At 35.1% G+C, this 22,917-nt stretch overlaps 1 protein-coding gene across 5 annotated transcripts in view; it reads left to right on the top strand.

Moving 5' to 3' along the window:
* IL7 (interleukin 7) overlaps window positions 1-22,917 on the top strand; it is a 56,412-nt gene that overhangs the window by 5,531 nt on the left and 27,964 nt on the right. For 4 of the 5 annotated variants that reach the window (XM_007454966.1, XM_007454965.1, XM_007454964.1 and 1 more), the window contains exon 2: window positions 3,226-3,365. In XM_007454966.1, coding sequence (XP_007455028.1) covers window positions 3,226-3,365 — 140 coding nt within the window. The remainder of the gene's footprint in view (window positions 1-3,225; window positions 3,366-22,917) is intronic. The other variant, XM_007454962.1, reaches the window with a different exon arrangement.

Here is a 22,917-nt window from a genome sequence, read left to right as displayed (position 1 = left end):
GAAGTTATAATCCAATCTTAATACGTTTGTGGAATGTATTAGAATTCTTTATGTGAGCATAATCACATTCATTTTTGTAAGCTTAAAAAGCTGATTTTCATATAACATATGGTTATTGCCTACTGTTTATTAACTTTTTCTTTTTTACTCACTTACTTGTGCCAATTGTTCATATTAAAGCCAAGTCTTATACATTCAGATAATGTCTTTCATTCCATCTTAAATGTCTTTTGACCATTTCTTTAAAATCCCAGTGAAAATAGGTCTATATAATGTCTATAATAGACAACCAATAAACACTGATCGATCTTAAACACTAAGGAAAGATTGGATTTGAAGGACTGTTGAAACTAATTTGTTCATGTTCACTTTGACCCCATAACTTAAGCATCTGAGGATTAAATGTATTATTTGGCTTAATTTAAAAACCAACAAGATTTTTTTTTAGACAGCCATCATTCTGGTTTAACCAAATTCCCTACTGAAAACAAACTCTCCAGTTTCAATCCCTTCTGGAAATCTGAAGAAAATTCCACAAGCCCAAGCTTGCCTTGCATTATTCTTTATGGTTTGTCTTTTTTGTAACCTAAGGGAAAGTTCAAGGTGGGGGGAAGGAATGGGTGTCTATGTATAATCTAAAACCAAAATAAAAGCAGAGTCCTTTTCTATTGTGACAACAGTGTCAAAAGCGGGCTCAAACTAGGCAATATTAATATGTTACTGTCTATGTGGTGTGGAGAAAAGGCTTCAATTGCAGACCAAACCGTAAGTCATTAATGAGAAAGCTGGGAACCTCTGAGATGTGGGTTTGAAACCCTAGATGTGTTTGCAACATTGTTGGTCAGGCGATTTCAAATCTAAAGTTATTGTATTTGGATGGCTAGGTAGATTCTTAGAATTAAGGTGTTTGAGAGTTGAAAGCGACATTAAGAGATCATTTAGTCTCAAGTGAAGCTTTTAAGTGGCTCTGTCCTTCAGTCAGTCACACGACTCATTGGCATACCAACACAAAACCCCGCGTCTCCCTCTGTACTTTGCATTGCCCTAGTCTATCTGGGGCTAGCCTATTTAACAACAGAGATGGCAACCAAAGACATGCTTTCCAGATAAGGCAAATATTGTTTTAGAATTGAGAAACTAGTTACTCAAAAAAGACTGAATTTTCCACTAAGCCATCATTTGAAAGCATTGACAAAATGCCATCCAATGAGTAAATGGGTCGATGTGAATTTTGGGAGCACTAATTACTGAAATTTGGAGTGAAGAGGGCACAACAACTAGTGCTCATAGAAAATAAAACCACCTCCTTTATTAAAACATAAAATGAGGACCTTTGAAATGACGTTTATGTATAATAGTAAAAATGTCTCTTTTGCATTCTAATCTTTAATTATTTTGTTATATTTCTTTTAAAGCTCATTTCAAGTTATAGGCTGTATAAAATTTCCTTACCATCTACTCCTTGCAAAGTATCCCTGGTGGACATCTGTAAGATGACAGAGAAAGTAAAAAGTTTGGCTCTATGCAATCTATACAATCTATACAAAGCTAGGACTCAATAAATAGTTAGCAATTGATCATTGTTTGAGCATCTTCAGGATGAAGGGACTGTGGTAGAAGAAAGAGACGTAGGGCTGTATACTAGTACATGGAAGTGGTTTTCATTCAGAAGACCAAAGTGATGACATGTTATCAGAAGAAAATGGGCATTTCTGATCAAATCCTGGTGAAGTAACCAGCTCAGGTTAGAATCCAGACCTGGCACCTTACTATTTATGTTTTATAAAAAGATTAACTAGCAGGTAGGACCCTTTTGCTCCTTAGATAGTAAGTATAAGGCACTGAACAGTGCTTGGTACATGACAGGTACTCAATTAAAGGTAACTAGCCTCATCATCATTATTAATCTCCAAAGTGAATCCTTGCTCATCATGCATATAGAAATTTAGTGGCAGAGCTATGAATAGGCTCCACATCTCATCTTGTTTCTCTTACCTTGTTAGGTGTCAGTGACATATTAAGATTAGATGTAGGATTCATGTTTGTTCCCCTATCTGCTGCCCAGCCTACATTCGCTATTGTAAAAATAAAGGTCACTAATGGCACATAACTTACTGGGGAGAGCTACTAATTTTTATATGACAGGTAATGATGTAATAGATGAGAATGTTATGGGAAATTTATGATATATTTGACAGTCTTTAGGTTGTTTTCACAATATTAGTTCCTTGGGTTCCAAGGAGTATTGTTTGTAATCTTAATCAGGAGAAGGCATACATGCGAAATATCTTGCACTCAACAAGAACAATTAAAGTTCACTGGGCAAAATCACAGGAAATATATTGTCAACAATACTTGAGGGTTTACAGAAAGATGCAAACAAGACACTCCAGCAGGCTTATGAAGAAATAAAATCAGTCCCTATAAAACCAGATTTTAATGCCTCAGGGATTCACTGGCTTTCTAGCAGTGTATTACTACTGCCCAAAATGATACCATTATAATTTCATTCCTTTTGATTAACAGTTGCCCCTAAATGAGAAGACTTATTTAAAAACAGATATAAATCATTAGTTAACAGGGTATGAATTTATTTATTGTGTTTTCCTAACATGTCAAGAAGCTAAACAGGGCTGTGTTTGAAGAGAATGTGAGTCTCTGGGCATTTAGAAAAAGAAGATACTGAAAAGATAAGGAGTCTCATAATATAAATATCAACTTTGTCACAGTTCTGAGGAGGGTAAGCCTTCTAGGATCCATCATTACAAAGAAAGAATATAATCACAGTGCAGTACCATGCAGATAAACTTCCTGCAATGTTGTTTCCAGGAAGCAGCTGGACACTTGAACAACCATCAAGTCTTACATAAATATACAATCACGTGCCTTAGATCATAAAATTTCAAAAATGTATCATTGTTAACCTGTAGTTTACCTGTTTTTCTGATGATGAGGCAAAGAGATTTTGCTGTCATCACAATTGTTCTGCACATTCCCAAAGAGTTTCATCTGAATAAAAACGGAAAGAAACCTAGACTCTAAAATATTGTCTTTCTTTGGTAGTTACATAATATTGAACTTTAGAGTTCTTCCTACACTATGTAAAACCAAGATACATTTTAAAAATTATTAGAAATAAGTGGTCAGGCCAATTGAAATACCACCATCAAATGATATAATATGACTTATGACATTTAGCTTATTCTTACTTATTGTTGAATTTAGTTTCTTTTAGGTATATCTTTGGAATTCCTCCCCTGATCCTTGTTCTGTTGCCAGTAGCATCATCTGATTGTGATATTGAAGGTAAAGACGGCGGAGCCTATCAGAATGTTCTAATGGTCAACATCAATGATTTGGTATGTGTTTGTTTTCCTCACGTTTTAACTAACTGGGAAAATTTGAAATATACTGTTGGTATGCAGTTTTATGTTCTAATATTTATTTATATTCCTTGAAATAGGCTGCTAACAATATTTCTTTTTAAGTTGGCATTATTATATCCTGTAAAAAGAATTCTTTCCTAGACCTCAGACTCCCACAGCTGTCCTTCACTACCAAAATTTTTCTGAGCATAACTTAGCATAATTATCTGCATTTCCTCACCTCCCATTGATGGTCCCTGTAAAAACATATTATATTAGGAGAAGGAAAATAACAGAATATAATGTTTAAAAATTATCGTGAAAAAGTTGTATAGTTATTTTATTTTACCTGAAAGTGTGTACATGCATATCCTTAGGTATTTTTATACATATGTGTATATATATAAAATTTGCTGTTATTTTTTTACTTACTATGGACTTTTAAAATAATAGCTATTATTCTTTAGAGTAGTTTTAGGTTTACAGAAAAGTTGAGGAGAAAGTAGAGAATTCCCATATACCCACTTTCCCTCTACACAATTTCCCCTATTATTAACATCTGGCATTTGTGTGCTACATTAGTTACAATTGATGAACCAATATTGATACATTGTTATTAACTAAATTCCATAGTTGACATTAGGGTTTACTTTTTGTGCTGCACAGTTCTATGGGTTTTGACAAACGCATGAGGTTGTGGATCCACCATTACAGGATAATACAGAATAGTTTCACTGCCCTTAAAACTTACCTGTGCTCCACTGATTCCTCCCTCCCTCCCTGCCTCTGAACCCATGGCAACCACTGATCTGTTATGGTCTCTGTGGTTAGCCTTTCTACAATGTCATATAGTTGGAGTCATGCAGTATGTAGCTTTTTTAGACTGGATTCTTTCACTTAGCAACGTGTATTTAAGGTTCTTCCATGACTTTTTGTGGCTCGATGGCTCATTCCTTTTTATTTTTAAATAAAATTCCATTGAATGGATGTACTACAGTTTGATTATCCATTCACTGATTAAAGGATATGTCTTGGTGGCTTCTAATTTTTGGCAGTCACGAATAAAGCTTCTATAAACATTCATGTGCAGGGTTTTGTGTGGACATACGTTTTCAACTCATTTGGATAAATTCCTAGGAGAATGATTGCTGGATCATATGGTAAGATTATGTTTAGCTTTGTATTAAAACTGCCATACTGTCTTCCAAAGTGTACCATTTTGCATTCTCACCAGCAATGAATGAGAACTCCTGACATTTGGTGTTGTCAGTGTTTTAAGTTCCAGCCATTCTAATAGGTGTGTCTTGGTACCTCATTGTAGTCTTAATTAGCAATTCCCTAATGTCATATGATGTTGAACATCTTTTCATATACTATTGCCATCTATATATCTTCTTTGGTGAGGTATCTGAACTCACATCTTATCTCTCTTAACAATATTGAATCTTACTATCCATGATCATGGAATATCTTTCTATTTATTTAATTTTTTTAATTTCTTTCACCAGAATTTTGCACTTTTCCTTGTGTTGATCTTGTTAGTATTTTGTTAGAGTTATATCTAAGTATTTTGTATTTTTGGTACTTTTGTAAACGGTGTTGTGTTTTGAATTTCAAATTCCAATTATTTATTGCAGGTATATAGGAGAGCAGTTGACTTTTGTATATTAACCTTGTACCCTGAAACCTTTCTATAATTGCTTTTTAGTTACAGGAGGTGTTGTTGTTGTTGTTATTGGTTCTTTGGGATTTTCAACATAGACAAATAAGTCATCTACCAAAATTATTATTTTTTTTACAGTTTAAGAGCTGTATTAAAATAATGGGATGTGTTGTTTTAACAGTGACCAGTACTTGAAACCCCAAATGACAAAGGAAAACCCTCTCAGATGTTCATAAGATGGGAGGAAATTGCCTAACCTTTCCCCTCCTTCCACTCTACTGTCTCCTCCGCATACTCATAGAGAAGCGGCATGACACCTTGGGAAATTCAGTGTTATACCTCTTGGAGGGATATGGGAAACTCAAGCTGATATGTATTGAACACTGTATCACAGAGAACTGCTGATTTTGTCCACTGACAAAAAAAAAAAAGTGCTCACTACATGGTAATTGCCCCATTTTATATTTCATTAATTGGGGCATTTTTTTGCATTAAATTATGCTACTAAATTAATCATTAATCATTTTGAGTTAAGATAATGTTTTTTGTTACTTACCTTCATTTCACAGAGGAAAAATCTGAGACCCAGGGCCACGCAGTTAAGTGGCAGAGACAGGATCTGAGCCTCTGCTGTTAACCAGCACACTCTCCTGCCTTCCAATAGCAATCTCTCTGTCAGTTTATTCATTCAGCAAACATTTATGTGTAGCCTATCATGTGACAGTTATTATGGAAAACACTTTTTTGTGGTGGGGTGGTGGAGATGTGGCAGTAGACACAAAGGTGTACCAGATACAGACCCTTCTTTTAAGAAGCTTTCGTTTGGTGATGATTAAGTCTTGGTGTGAAGAATGCAAGTTGCAGCTTGAAAAGGAGTGGCTGCCATACTCTCATTTCAGACAGACTGGTTGTGAGTCAGATTTGGAAACAAAGAGATATAAACTGTGTTCTAGCAGGAGTTGAATAGATCAGCTTGATGCTAGGAGAGAAACCATATTGTGGGATAGTGTGCTGATCTCCAGACTTTTTAGACGGTACACCCTTTAGTAAAACTATCTTGAGCCTGCACTTCCAATATACATTAGCATTTATTTATATGTCATAGCATTTTCATAGTAATTTTGCACACATTAGTAATGATAAATACCAAATAATGGAAATTTACAAAAGATGAGGAAAAAGTGTAGATAAAGTTCCTAAAAATTTTCCTCCCATACTTGCAGTGGATTGTCCATTGTGGACTCCACTTTGAAAAGACTGCTGACATAGTGGAAGACACAAGTGGATATATGTTATAACAAGATTGTCAGTGGTCTTGATGTGATGGTATTTAGACAACCAAAAGTCAATAGTGATTTGATCATAAAAGTAACATTGAATTACAATGCAAATTTTGAGCATTTACTATGTGCAATGTGAGCCATTAAAAATAAGATAGCCCTTGCTCTTCTATAATTTATGAGGATAAGGTATACACATGTCACTATAATATGAAATGATAATAGCAGTGCATTAAAAAACAGTTTCATACACATTATTTTATTTGAGCTTCATAATATCTCTATGAGATGATAATAATAATAACAACACAAATTCAGGGTTTACTATGTGCCAGAACTGCTCTGACTACTTTCCATGTAATAATTATATAATTCTTATGATAATTCCATGTAATGAGAAAACTGAGACCTGGACCACAGAGCTGGCAAGTGGCAAGGCTGGAATTCAAACCCAAGCAATCTGGTTCCAGAAAAAGCCCTCATTATTATGAGGCAAAGCAGATAATAGCCCTGTTTTTTTGTTGTTGTTTGTTGGTTTTTTTGTTTTTTGAGGGAAAACACAAGATAGTTATGATGAGAACATAATGAAAGAAGAGTATCAGGGACACTAGATGGTGACTGAACCGGTTGAATTGTAGGGGAAGGTGACAGGGAGCTGCACAGATGTTCAGAATACTGTTAACATCATCCAGAGCAGGTCAATAAGGTAGAAGTGAGTTGTAGAAGTAAGAAAATAGAAATGATGGGAACTATTACACAGAGTCCAAACAGGGCCCAGGGTAAGGGTGAGACTCATTTTTCCACCTAGCTCAGAGGGAGTGGGAGGTTCATAATAAATAACAAAGGTCCTTTTTCTATATGGTCTACTAAATAAGGAATTCAGATTCCTAGAGCTGGGATGACTAGGTTAAATAGAATCAGCACTTTAAGCTTCTTAATACATATTACCAAATTATTTTCCAGAAAGGACCCATCAGTTTACAGTTCTTACAACAATATATGAGATCATCATTTTTGTCAGCAGTGAGTATTTTTATTTTTGATAATATCTGCCAGGGTGATGGAAAAATAACCTTCTGTTTTGATTTACATTTCTTTGACTACTAGTGACATTGACTGTTTTTTTTTTTCAACATGTATCCATCGTTTATGTTTTCTGTGTTTATTTTGCATTGAGATAAAATTCAATGTACTCTAAAGTGTATAATTTAGTGGCTTTTAGTATATTCACAAGCTGTGCAATCATTACCATTACCTACTTCCAGAACATTTGCATCACCTCAAAGAGTGACAAAACCATTTGCTCTAGCTTTCCATTCCTCATCAGCAGACCTGGTAGCTACTAATCTACTTGCTGTTTCTATCGATCTGCCTTTTCTAGGTGATTCATACAAATGGAATCATACCATACACAGCCTTTTGTACTGGATTTCTTTCACTGAGCATAATGTTTTCAAGATTCACCCATATTATAGCATGGATCAGTACCTCATTTCTTCTTATAGATCCATAATCTGTTGAATGGATATACCACATTTCTGTTTATCCATTCATCCGTTGAATGGATAAGTTGTTTCCACTCTTTAGTTATTATAAGTAATGCTTCTTCAAATGTTAGTTGTATAAGTTTTTGTGGAATACTCTTTGATATACACCTACAAGTGGAGTTGCTGGGTCATATGGTAACTCTATTTTTAACTTTTGAGGAAATGCCAAACTATTTCCAAAGTGACTGCACCATTTTACACTCACACCGTCAGTGTGTGAGGGTTCCAATTCCCCTGTATTCTCACCGAAACTTGTCTGACTTTTTTACTCTAGTCATCCTAGTGGCTGTGAAGTGGTATCTCACTTTTCCTTTGATTTACATTTCCCTGATGACTGATGATGTCAAGCATCTTTTCAATATTGACCATTCTTACTGGCCATTTGTGTATCTTCTTTGAAGAATTTATTTTTTCAAATACATTGCTCACTTTTAAATTAGGTCGTCTTTTTATCGTTTGGTTGTGAGGGTTTTTTATATATTCTGGATACTAGACCTTTATCAGATGTACAATTTGCAAATATTTTTTCCCATTCTCTGTGTTTCTTTTCACTTTCTTTATGGTGTCCTCTAAAGCACAAAAGTTGATTTTGATAAAGTCCAATTTATTTATTCTTCCTTTTTTTGGTAATGTTTTTGGTGTCATATTTAAGAAACTATTGCATATTCCAAGGTCACAAAGATTTACACTTACATTTTTTCTAGGAGTTTTATAGCTTTAGTTCATATTTAGGTCTTTGATCTACTTTTAGTTAATCTTTGTAGGTGATATGAGATAGGGGTCCAAGTTCATTCTTTTCCAGTTGTTCCTGCACCTTTTGTTGAACAGACTGTTTCCCCCAATTGAATTGTCTTGGCACCATTATTGAAAATCAATTGTACCAAAATGTATATTTTTAGATTTCCAATTCCATTCCATTGTCTGTATACCCATCCTTTTGTCAGTACCACACAGTCTTGATCACTGTAGCTCAGTAGTTAGTTTTAAAATTGGAAGTGTGAGTCTTCCAACTATGTTCTTTTTTAAGATTGTTTTGGCTCTTATGGTTCCTCATCACTTATATTAAATCAATTGTTGACATTTATTCTACTTAGGGATTCTGTTGTTAAAAAGCTTTAGAATTTAAATGCAGTACAAAACTCTGGTGATGTCATTCCTCTGTGCAATAATTATACCACATAACTCCACACACCTGTAATCATGGCCGAGTCAGTGGCATGGACAGAAACAATGACAGTGGACAAGGCAGAGACCAGCTTAAGGATATCTTCTCCCTTATAGCCCTCAAGATCCTTTGCCATTCTCCTATTGGCTTTTATTGATATTCCCATCACTTGGTCAGAGCTCATTATATATTAAGTATGATAACTTTACGACTGTCGTATTTGATGAAAACATTTTCCAGTTTATCATTTACTTTTTATCTTGTTTTTTTGATACACAGATTTTATTTTATGTAGTCACATCTATAAAATAGAATTACATATAAAATAAGGCACAATGTAGGCATCAAAATGGGAGCTGCCATTTCCCTCTTTAGGGAGGAGGTCAGTCAAGACTTCATAGAACACATGAAATTTTTTGTCTTGACTTTTTTTCAAAGACAACTTTTTAGAGCGGTTTTAGGTTTACAACAAAATTGAGAGAAAGGTACATATTTCTTATGTACCCATGCTCCCACGCAGGCATAGCCACCCCTATTATCAACATCACTCGCTTTTTTATGAAGTACATTTTTTATGAAGGATGCACCTACATTGACTTATCATAATCACCCAAAGTCCACAGTTTTCCCTTAGGGTTCATTCTTGTATTGTACATTCTATGGATTTGGAGAAAGTATAATGGCATATATCCATCATTGTATTGTAATATCATACAGAGTATTTTTACTTCTCTAAAAGTCCTTTTATGCTCTGCCTATTTATCTTTCCATTCCCCCCAACCTCTGGCAACCACTGATCTTTATATTGCCTCATTGTTTTGCCTTTTCCAGCTTTATGCCTCCTTTTCCAATCTGTATACCTTTTATTTCCTTGCCTTTATTGCATTAACAAGGACTTATTGCATTAGCAAGTACTTCCAGTACAGTTTTGAAAAGGGGTGGTGTGAGGGGATATCCTTGCTTTCTACCTGATCTTGGTGGGAAAACTTTGAGTTCCTCACCATTAAGTAAGACATTAGCTGTAGTTTTTTTGCATAGTCTTTATCAAGGTGAGGAATTTCCCTATTTTTCTAGTTTGTTGAGAGTTTTTTTCATGAATGGGTGTTAGATTTTGTCAAATGCTTTTTCTGCACCAAACGATAAGATCATGTGATTTAAAAATAAATGTTGATGTGGTGGATTAAATTAATTGATTTTCCAATGTTGAATTAGCCTTGCATGCTGGGAATAAATCCCCCCTTGGTTTTGGTGTATAATTCTTTTTGTATTTTACTGGATTGGATATGCTAATATTTTATTGAGGATTTTTACATCTATGTTGATGAGAGATATTGGCCTGTAGTTTTCTTTTCTTGTCATGTCTTCATCTGATTTTGCTATTAAAGTAATGGTAGCCTCATAGAGTGAGTTAGAAAGTGTTCCCTCTACTTCTATGCTCTGAAAGAGATTATAGAAATTTGGTCTAATTTCTTTCTTAAATATTCGTTAGAATTCACCAGTGAACCCATCTGGACCTGGTGCTTTCTGTTTTGGAAGGTTATTAATTACTGATTCAATTTCTTCAATAGATATAGGCCTATTCAGATCATCTATTTCTTCTTGTGAATTTTGGTCACAAATAATTCTTGAATCTTAAAATGCATGTAGGTTTTGCAAAATGGAGCAGAACAGGGCTGGGGGGCTCCCCGAGTAAGGGGATAGATCACCTTGCAAATGAATGTAAATAAGAAAGCAACTGCATGGTGTGGTTGGGTTATAGGATACAAGAAGAGAACCAAATCCTCAGAGGAAGCCTGGACCACTGAGTGCTGGGCCTATTATACAAAGGAGTTTGGATTTTTTAATCTAAGCACTAGGAAGTCACTGAGGAATTTGGAGGGGAATAAAAGGCACTGAATATAACCACCACAAGAATAGAAATCTTTGTTCTTTGTGTTCACTGCTGTACCATGAAGGGTTAGAAGTCTCAATAAATATTTGATGAATAAATGAAGAATGAAATAACATCATCAGGTTTTTATCTTATAACTGTTTTCTGGCAACCATGTAGATAATTTATGTGTTAGGATGGAAAGCAAGGAGACAGTGGGAAACAACTTCAGTGATTTAGGTGTAAATCATTGATGGTTGTAGACTAAGGCAGTGATTCATAACTTTAGGGTCTTTCAGATGAACTGAAAGCCTTGTTAAAACACAAATTTCTGGGCCCTACTCCCAGAGGCTCCTATTTTTGAGGAATTTTGGCGATCTGGGAATTCCACTGGATAACTTCACGTATGTCCTTGACACATATGGAAAAAATTCATAGAGTTAAAGGAAAAATTAGAATAGTACCCTGATTTTAATCTGATACCTAAATTCTATTGCATCAAATCTGCAAAGCCATATATTACACTCTGCGGGTATCAGCTGCTATGAGGTTTCTTTGTTTTTTTTCAGTATTTAGCTCAACCACAGTAAGAAAAGCTACACAATAAATTCAATTAGCCATTATTTTAAAGTTATACATTTTATTTTAGAATCCATGATTAAACATCTATTTTAAGGATAAATAAAGCAATATTTTGCAGCATGGAAAAATATATTTTCATTGATAGCCTTGATTAGATTTCTTTTCAGTGAAATAGCATTGCAGTGCGGTGTAAAGGACACTGAGTGAAGGATCAGAAGACCTAATTTGTTACTAGCTTTGTTATTAGCAAGCACTGTGATCTTGGATAACTCATTTAACCTCTTTAGTACTTTTAAATCCCCTATAAAATGTGAAAATTGAATTATCTCTGGGGTCCATCGTAGTGCTCAAATTTTTTGAGACAGGGAAAAAAATATTTTATTTTCTTCTTCCTCTTCCGTCTTCCTTCATTACTCGGCTTAAATTGATTATTTTCCTCCTTTTATAAATATTTATCAATCTTCTACTATGTGGAATGCTCTGTGTCAAACATTATACCTCTAAGTTAATAATAATAATAATTAATAATAAGCTATCTGTTGCCAATAGATATATAATCAAGGACTGGAGTGAAATTTATTCAAAAATAATTATCTTATAAAGCAACAAATAAACCATATTTGTAGAAGAAAAGACTATTCTTTCCCCCATTGATTACTCCTATCACCTTGTCAAAAATCAATCAGTTAACTGTAGATGTATGGGTTTATTTCTAGACTCCTCATTTCTATTCCATTCGTATACATATTTATCCTGCGCCACTACCAGAGTTTTATTACCATTGCTTTGGATTAAATTTTGAAAGCAGAAAGTGTGAATCCTTCTGGTTTGTCCTTTTTCAAGATTGTTTTGGCTGTTTCAGTCCCTTGCAATTCCATAAGACTTTTTGAATCATTTCTTTATTTTCTCAGAAGTAATCAGCTGGGATTCTGCTAAGGATTTTGTTGCCCCTATAGATCAATTTGATGGGTATTGCCTTTTTAACAATGCATAACAATACTTCTTATCCATGAATATAGGATGTTTTCCCATTTATTTAGATCTTCTTTAATTTCTTTCAACAATGTTTTGTAGTTTCCAGACTGTAAGCTTTGAACTTACTTTGTTAAATTTATTCCTAAATATTTTATGTGGCTCTGATGCTATTGCAAATAGGATTGTTCTCTTAATTTCATTTTAAAATTGTCTGTGATTCTTAACTCTGTACTCCTTGTATACTTACCTAAGTCTGTGTCTTAGTTCCCCATACAAGTCTATAAGCATCTTTAGGACAGTTTACATCTGATTCATCTTTGTATCCCACAGAATGCTCAGCACAATACGATGCACGTTGTAGTTTTTCATGTAAATAATAATATGAATTGTTAAAATGTATAATAAATAACTTATGAATTGTAAATTGACACCATAAGTTGATGGAAACCCAGAACTTGTTTCAAATAGGCTAAGAAGTCTTTTTTTGTTGAACATCTGTTTGTTTAGAAATTTGTTATGAATCAAATGTCAAGTACTTTTCTGATATCCAATATGAGCTAGTTTTAGATGTTATACAACATTATTTTATCCAAAAAAAATCGTTTTGCCTAAATATGACTCATATGATTGCATGATGTAACTCTTAGGCACCAAAGCAGAGTCTGGTAAAAATAATAAAGACTGCTAAAGATGGCCAAATACTTTCTAGGAATGACTCAGTCTAATTGCAGGCATAAAAAGCGCTGTCCTTTAAGTTATTAAATTATAAAATCTAATGATTAATAGGTTATAATTGGCTTTTATCATTTCTAATATCTTTAATTCTGTCTCTGTCTCTATTCCAGGGGCCCTCACAGATTTAAATTCCATAGATAGCTCTCAAATACCCTCAAGTCTATACCTCTTTTGTGAACTTTAAAATCATTCAAGTCAAATACCAATTAGAAATCTCTACCCAGATGTATGTGGCACAATGGAAGACTGATTATCATCACTTTTAGCCTGTTCCTCCTTCTACATTCTCTGTCTTAGGGAGCACCATTTGCACAATCATTTAGTCATCAAAGCCCGGACTCCCTCTTAATACATTTGCTCCTTCATCTCAACTATCACCAAATCCTACAGAATAGTATATCTCCTTAATACCTGTATAAGTCATTCACTCTATTGACTTCCACTAGCTTAGTCTTAGTTCAGGCAATCATCAAATTTCACTGGAACCACTTCTATAGCCTTCAGTAAGCCCCAGCTGATCTCCCTGTCACCTGAGTGCATCTGTCCTCTTTACTGGCACCTGAGTTATCTTTCCAAAATCAAATCTAATACTCATTCTCTCTCCTTTTCAAAAACTTTTTAATTCTTTAAAGTCTCTATCCCCTAATATCTGTTGATCTTGCATTTGATTGGTTTGTTAACAGAGGCAGCTAAGAAAATAAATGATCAAATTCTAGTCGAATATTACTTTAGAAATATATCTAAGTATATTATGTTTAAATAACTATAATTGAGAAAAGATTTAAATTGACTAAATAAAGACTAAATTAGTTCTCTATTAATCAAGTTATGCTAGAAGATAAACCAAATTTCCTGTGTATATAATTTAGCAGCATGACTGAATCAGTTACAATTTAACAGGAGAAGTAACCTTTTAAGAGGAAAGTCTTTTCATTCTATTAATGACTTTTTTCTTTTTATGATATTGGAAATTCTTGGAACTATTCTATTTATTTGTTTAACATCTTTATTGGAGTATAATTGTTTTACAATGGTGTGTTAGTTTCTGCTGTATAACAACATGAATCAACTACATGTATACATATATCCCCATATCCCCTCTCTCTTACCACCCTCCCTATCCCACCCTTCTAGGCGGTCACAAAGAACTGAGCTGATGTCCCTGTGCTATGCAGCTGCTTCCCATTAGCTACCTATTTTACATTTGGTAGTGTATATATGTCAGCGCTACTCACTCAATTTGTCCCAGCTTACCCCTCCCCATGTTCTCAAGTCCATTCTCTATGTCTGCATCTTTATTCCTGTCCTGTCCCTAGGTTCTTCAGAACATTTTCTTTTTTTTTTTTTGATTCCATATATATGTGTTAGCATATGGTGTTTGTTTTTCTCTTTGTGAATTACTTCACTCTGTATGACAGACTCCAGGTCCATCCACCTCACTACAAATAACTCAAATTCGTTTCTTTTTATGGCTGAGTAGTATTCCACTGTATGTATGTGCCACATCTTCTTTATCCATTCATCTGTCAATGGACACTTAGGTTGCTTCCATGTCCTGGCTATTGTAAATAGAGCTTCAATGAACATTGTGGTACATGACTCTTTTTGAATTATGGTTTTCTCAGGGTATATGCCCAGTAGTGGGATTGCTGGGTCATATGGTAGTTCTACCTTTGATAAAGGAAGCAAGAATATACAATGGAGAAAGGACAGCCTCTTCAATAAGTGGTACTGGGAAAACTGGACAGCTACATGTAAAAGAATGAAATTAGAATACTTTCTAACACCATACAAAAAAATAAACTCAAAATGGATTAAAGACCTAAAAGTAAGACAAGAAACTATAAAACTCTTAGAGGAAAACATAGGAAGAACACTCTGTGACATAAATCACAGCAAGATCCTTTTTGATCCACTTCCTAGAGAAATGGAAATAAAAACAAAAATAAACAAATGGGACTTAATGTAACTTAAAAGCTTTTGCACAGCAAAGGAAACCATAAACAAGACGAAAAGACAACCCTCAGAATGGGAGAAAATAATGGCAAATGAAGCAACTGAAAAAGGATTAATCTCCAAAATATACAAGCAGCTTATGCAGCTCAATACCAAAAAAAACAAACAACCCAATCCAAAAATGGGCAGAAGACCTAAATAGACATTTCTCCAGAGAAGATGTACAGATTGCCAACAAACACATGAAAGGATGCTCAACATTACTAATCATTAGAGAAATGCAAATCAAAACTACAATAAGGTATCACCTCACACTGGTCAGAATGGCCATCATCGTAAAAACTAGAGGATATGGGGAGTGGGAAGGGTAAGCTGTGACAAAGCGAGAGAGAGGCATGGACATATATACACTACCAAATGTAAGGTAGATAGCTAGTGGGAAGCAGCCGTATAGCACAGGGAGATCAGCTCGGTGCTTTGTGACCTCCTGGAGGGGTGGGATAGGGAGGGTGGGGGGGAGGGAGACACAAGAGGGAAGAGATATGGGAACATATGTATATGTATAACTGATTCACTTTGTTATAAAGCAGAAACTAACACACCATTGTAAAGCAATTATACTCCAATAAAGATGTAAAAAAAAAATCTACAAACAATAAATGCTGATGAGGTTGTGGAGAAAAGGGAACACTCTTGCACTGTTGGTGGGAGTGTAAGTTGATACAGCCACTGTGGAGAACAGTATGGAGGTTCTTTAAAAAACTAAAAATAGAACTACCATATGACGCAGCAATGCCACTACTGGGCCTATACCCTGAGAAAACCATAATTCAAAAAGAGTCATGTACCACAATGTTCATGGCAGCACTATTTACAATAGCCAGGACATGGAAGCAACCTAAGTGTCCACCAACAGATGAATGGATAAAGAAGATGTGGTACATATATACAATGGAATATTACTCAGCCATAAAAAGAAACGAAATTGAGTTATTTGTAGAGACGTGGATGGACCTAGAGTCTGTCATACAGAGTGAAGTAAGTCAGAAAGAGAAGAACAAATACTGTATCCTAATGCATATATATGCGATTTAAAAAAGCGGTACTGATGAATCTAGTGGCAGGGCAGGAATAAAGACACGGATGTAGAAAGCAGACTTGAGAGCATGGGGCAGTGGAAGCAGAAGCTGGGATGAGGTGAGAGAGTAGCATTGACATATTATGGGGAAGGATGCACACCTCTGTGACTGTATTAAAAGTCATTAAAATGTACACTTTTACATGGCTGATTTGTATGGTATGTGAATTATATCTTAATCAACTTGTCATAAAAAAAACTGCACGAAATAAATAAATAAATAAAAATTCTCCTTTTATCTAAAAAAAAAAAAGTACAAACAGTGAATGCTGGAGAGGGTGTGGAGAAAAGGGAACCCTCTTGCACTGTTGGTGGGAATGTAAATTGATACAGCCACTATGGAGAACAATAAGGAGTTTCCTTAAAAAACTAAAGATTAATGACTTTGTAAAGTTGTAAAAATGAAATAAAAATACACCAGTTAAAAGACAGAGACTCTCTGAGTGGATAAAAAAAAAAAATGAGACCCAATTTTATGTTGTCTACATGAAATCCAATTTAAATATAAAGACACATAAAGATTAAAAGTGAAAAGATAGAGAATGATATGTCATGTTAACCTTAATCAAAAGAAAGCTGAAGTAACTATATTCATTTCAGACAAAGCTGACTTCAGAGCAAGGAAAACTCTCAGGAATAAACAAGGGAATTACATAATAATAAAGGGGTCAATTCTCTAAGAAAACATAACAATTTTTTTTTTTTTTTTGCGGTACGCGGGCCTCTCACTGTTGTGGCGTCTCCCGTTGCGGAGCACAGGCTCCGGACGCGCAGGCACAGCGGCCATGCCTTACGGGCCCAGCCGCTCCGCGGCATGTGGGATCTTCCCAGACTAGGGCACGAACCCGTGTCCCTTGCATCGGCAGGCGGACTCTCAACCACTGGGCCACCAGGGAAGCCCACATAACAATTCTTAATGTGATTGTGCCTAACAACTGCATTGAAATCTTGGGAGCAAAAACTGATAAAATGCAAGAAGAAATAGATAAAACCACTGTTATAATTGGAGATTTCAACACTCCTCTAGCAGTAATTGACAGATTCAGCAGACAGAAAATCAGTAAGGATGTAATTGAACTAAAAAGCACTGTAAATTAACCAGACCTAATTGACATTTGTAAAATAATTAATCCAACAACTACACGATACACACTTTGTGCAAGCTAACATGGCATTTTCAATAGGGTTGAAAACATTCTGAGTCACAAAATATACCTTAACAAGTTTTTAAAAAATAGAAGTCATGCAAACTATGCTCTGAAACCAAAATGTAATTAAACTAGAAATCAACAGAAAAATAGATGGAAAATACCAAAATATTTGGAAATTAAAAAACACACTTTTAGATAACATATGGATCAAAGAAGAAGTCTCAAGAGAAATTTTAAAATATTTTGAACTAAATGAAAATAAAATACATATTAACAAAATATGTGTAACACAGTAAAAGCAGTACTTAGAGCATTGAATGCATATATTAGAAAAGAAGAAAGAGGTAAGTTAATTCTCTAAGATTCCATACCAGGAAAATAGAAAAAAGAGAACAAAGTAAAACTAAATTAATCATGCAGATGACATGATACTATACATAAAGAATCCTAAAGATGCTACCAGAAAACTACTAGAGCTAATCAATGAATTTGGTAAAGTAGCAGGATACAAAATTAATGCACAGAAATCACATGCTTTCCTATACACTAATGATGAAAAATCTGAAAGAGAAATTAAGGAAACACTCCCATTTACCATTGCAACAAAAAGAATAAAATACCTAGGAATAAACCTACCGAGGGAGACAAAAGACCTGTATGCAGAAAACTATAAGACACTGATGAAAGTAATTAAAGATGATACAAATAGATGGAGAGATATACCATGTTCTCAGATCAGAAGAATCAACATTGTGAAAATGACTCTACTACCCAAAGCAATCTACAGATTGAATGCAATCCCTATCAAACTACCAATGGCGCTTTTTACAGAACTAGAACAAAAACTTTCACAATTTGTATGGAAACACAAAAGACCCCGAATAGCCAAAGCAATCTTGAGAAAGAAAAATGGAGCTGGAGAAATCAGGCTCCCTGACTTCAGATGATACTACATAGCTACAGTAATCAAGATAGTATGGTAGTGGCACAAAAACAGAAATATAGACCAATGCAACAGGATAGAAAGCCCAGAGATAAACCCACACACATATGATCACCTTATTTTTGATAAAGGAGGCAAGAATATACAATGAAGAAAAGACAGCCTCTTCAATAAGTGGTGCCGGGAAAACTGTGCAGCTACATGTAAAAGAATGAAATTAGAACACTCCCTAACACCATACACAAAAATAAACTCAAAATGGATTAAAGACGTAAATGTAAGGCCAGATACTATAAAACTCTTAGGGGAAAACATAGGCAGAACACTCTATGACATAAATCACAGCAAGATCCTTTTGACCCACCTCCTAGAGAAATGGAAATAAAAACAAAAATAAACAAATGGGACCTAATGAAACTTAAAAGCTTTTGCACAGCATAGGAAACCATAAACAAGACGAAAAGGCAACCCTCAGAATGGGAGAAAATATTTGCAAATGAAGCAACTGACAAAGGATTAATCTCCAAAGTTTACAAGCAGCTCATGCATCTCAATATCAAAAAAACAAACAATGTAATGCAAAAATGGGCAGAAGACCTAAAAAGCCATTTCTCCAAAGAAGATATACAGATTGCCAACAAACACATGAAAGGATGCTCAACATCACTAATCATTAGAGAAATGCAAATCAAAACTACCATGAGGTATCACCTCACACCAGTCAGAATGGGCATCACCAAAAAATCTAGAAACAATAAATGCTGAGAAAACCATAATTTCTACCCTGAGAAAACCATAATTCAAAAAGAGTCATGTACAACAATGTTCATTGCAGCTCTATTTACAACAGCCAGGACATGGAAATGACCTAAGTGTCCATTGACAGATGAATGGATAAAAATGTGGTACATATATACAATGGAATATTACCCAGCCATAAAAAGAAACGAAATTGAGTTATTTATAGTGAGGTGGATGGACCTAGAGTCTGTCATATAGAGTGAAGTAAGTCAGAAAGAGAAAAACAAACACCATATGCTAACACATATATATGGAATCTAAAAAAAAAAAAAAAAGTGGTTCTGAAGAACCTAGGGGCAGGACAGGAATAAAGACACAGATGTAGAGATTGGAGCTGAGGACACAGGGAGGGGGAAGGGTAAGCTGGGACAAAGTGAGAGAGTGGCATGAACATATATACACTACCAAATGTAAAATAGATAGCTAGTGGGAAGCAGCTGCATAGCACAGGGACATCAGCTCAGTGCTTTTTGACCACCTAGAGGGGTGGAGTAGGGAGGGTGGGAGGGAGGGAGATGTAAGAGGGAGGAGATATGGGGATATATGTATAAGTATACCTGATTCACTTTGTTATAAAGCAGAAACTAACACACCATTGTAAAGCAATTATACTCCAATAAAGATGTTAAAAAAACCTAAATTAATCAGAAGAAAAGAATTAACAAAATTTACAGAACAAATTGAAAACAAAAAATTAATAGAGAAACTCATTGAAACTGATATCTGGTTCTTTGAAAGATGAGTAAAATTGGTAAACCGCTCTCCAGCCAGGCTCACCAAGAAAATAAGAAAGAAGACAAATTACTAACGTTAGAAATAAGATGGGTCATTACTACTAGTTCCTTAGATATTAAAAGAATAATAAAGGAATATTACTGTGATGTTTAATTTTATGGGTCAACTTGGCTTGGCTATGGTAATCAGTTGCTTGGTCAAACACCAGTCCATATGTTGCTGTGAAGCTATATTAACATTTAAATCTATAGACTATGAAGAAAACAGGTTAAGTTACCTTCATGATGTGGATGATCCTTGTTTGTTATGGACTAAATGCCTGTATTATTCCCAAAATTCATATATTGAAGCCCTAAACTCAACTGTGATGGTATTAGGTTGGGACTTCAGGAGGTAATTTTAGATGAAGTCATGAAAGTAGGATACTCAAGATGGGATTAGTGCCCTTATAAGAAGTGGAAGAGACACCAGAGCTTCCTCTCTCCATCATGTGAGGACATAGTGAGAAGATGGTCCTCTGAAAGACAGGAAGATTCTCACCAGGAACCAACTTGACTGGCACCTTGATCTTGGACTCTCCAGCCTCCAGAACTGTGAGAAATAAATATCTATTGTTTAAGCCACCTAGTCTGTGGTATTTTGTTATAGCAACCTGAGCAGACTAAGACATCATTCAGTCTCTTGAAGACTGTAAGAGTAAAGACTGTGTTCTCCCAAGGAAGAAGGAATTCTGCCTCCAGATTGCCTTCAGATACAAGATTCCAACATCAGCTTCCCTGGACCGCCAGCCTACTGAGCTATCCTGCAAATTTTGAATTTCCCAGTCCCCAAAATCACATGAGCTAATTACTTAAAAATATATATGTATGTATGTATATACCCCCTATTGGTTCTGTTTTTCTGGAGAACCTTGCCTAATGAATTATGAAAAATTCTATGTCCACAAATTTGATAATTTAGATAAATGAACCAATTCCTTAAAAGACACAGTGACCAAAACTCACACATGAAGAAATAAAAAAAAAAAAAAAAAGTGGTTCTGAAGAACCTAGGGGCAGGACAGGAATAAAGACACAGATGTAGAGATTGGAGCTGAGGACACAGGGAGGGGGAAGGGTAAGCTGGGACAAAGTGAGAGAGTGGCATGAACATATATACACTACCAAATGTAAAATAGATAGCTAGTGGGAAGCAGCTGCATAGCACAGGGACATCAGCTCAGTGCTTTTTGACCACCTAGAGGGGTGGAGTAGGGAGGGTGGGAGGGAGGGAGATGTAAGAGGGAGGAGATATGGGGATATATGTATAAGTATACCTGATTCACTTTGTTATAAAGCAGAAACTAACACACCATTGTAAAGCAATTATACTCCAATAAAGATGTTAAAAAAACCTAAATTAATCAGAAGAAAAGAATTAACAAAATTTACAGAACAAATTGAAAACAAAAAATTAATAGAGAAACTCATTGAAACTGATATCTGGTTCTTTGAAAGATGAGTAAAATTGGTAAACCGCTCTCCAGCCAGGCTCACCAAGAAAATAAGAAAGAAGACAAATTACTAACGTTAGAAATAAGATGGGTCATTACTACTAGTTCCTTAGATATTAAAAGAATAATAAAGGAATATTACTGTGATGTTTAATTTTATGGGTCAACTTGGCTTGGCTATGGTAATCAGTTGCTTGGTCAAACACCAGTCCATATGTTGCTGTGAAGCTATATTAACATTTAAATCTATAGACTATGAAGAAAACAGGTTAAGTTACCTTCATGATGTGGATGATCCTTGTTTGTTATGGACTAAATGCCTGTATTATTCCCAAAATTCATATATTGAAGCCCTAAACTCAACTGTGATGGTATTAGGTTGGGACTTCAGGAGGTAATTTTAGATGAAGTCATGAAAGTAGGATACTCAAGATGGGATTAGTGCCCTTATAAGAAGTGGAAGAGACACCAGAGCTTCCTCTCTCCATCATGTGAGGACATAGTGAGAAGATGGTCCTCTGAAAGACAGGAAGATTCTCACCAGGAACCAACTTGACTGGCACCTTGATCTTGGACTCTCCAGCCTCCAGAACTGTGAGAAATAAATATCTATTGTTTAAGCCACCTAGTCTGTGGTATTTTGTTATAGCAACCTGAGCAGACTAAGACATCATTCAGTCTCTTGAAGACTGTAAGAGTAAAGACTGTGTTCTCCCAAGGAAGAAGGAATTCTGCCTCCAGATTGCCTTCAGATACAAGATTCCAACATCAGCTTCCCTGGACCGCCAGCCTACTGAGCTATCCTGCAAATTTTGAATTTCCCAGTCCCCAAAATCACATGAGCTAATTACTTAAAAATATATATGTATGTATGTATATACCCCCTATTGGTTCTGTTTTTCTGGAGAACCTTGCCTAATGAATTATGAAAAATTCTATGTCCACAAATTTGATAATTTAGATAAATGAACCAATTCCTTAAAAGACACAGTGACCAAAACTCACACATGAAGAAATAGATGATCTGGATAGGTCTATTTTCTTTATTAAAGAAATTGAATCAACAATTAATAACTTTCCAAAACACAAAATTCCAGGTTCAGATGATTTCACTGGTGAATTCTACCAAACATTTAGGGAAGAAAGTATACCAACTCTCTACAAACCCTTGTAGAAGTAAAAACAGAGAGAATATTTACTAACTCATTCTATGAGGCCAGAATCACCCTAATACCAAAACCTGATGATGGAATTACATGATAGGAAACCTCCAGATGAATATTTCCGTGAACGTAGGTGGGAAAAAAAACTCAACAAAATATTAGCAAATTAATTCCAATAGTGTATTAATTATGCATCACGACTAACTGGAATTTATTCCAGGTATGCAAGGTTGGTTCCATAACTGAAAATCAGTTAATTTAATCAATTAATCAATAACATCAACAGGCTAAAAAGAAAAATCATGTCAATAAATGCAGAAAAAGGATTTTACAAAATCCAACAGGGATTCATTATA

The sequence above is a fragment of the Lipotes vexillifer genome, unplaced genomic scaffold (genome assembly GCF_000442215.2).
Source record: "Lipotes vexillifer unplaced genomic scaffold, Lipotes_vexillifer_v1.1 scaffold1033, whole genome shotgun sequence".
Lineage (NCBI taxonomy): Eukaryota > Metazoa > Chordata > Mammalia > Artiodactyla > Lipotidae > Lipotes > Lipotes vexillifer.
This window is presented reverse-complemented; position numbering and strand designations above follow the sequence as displayed.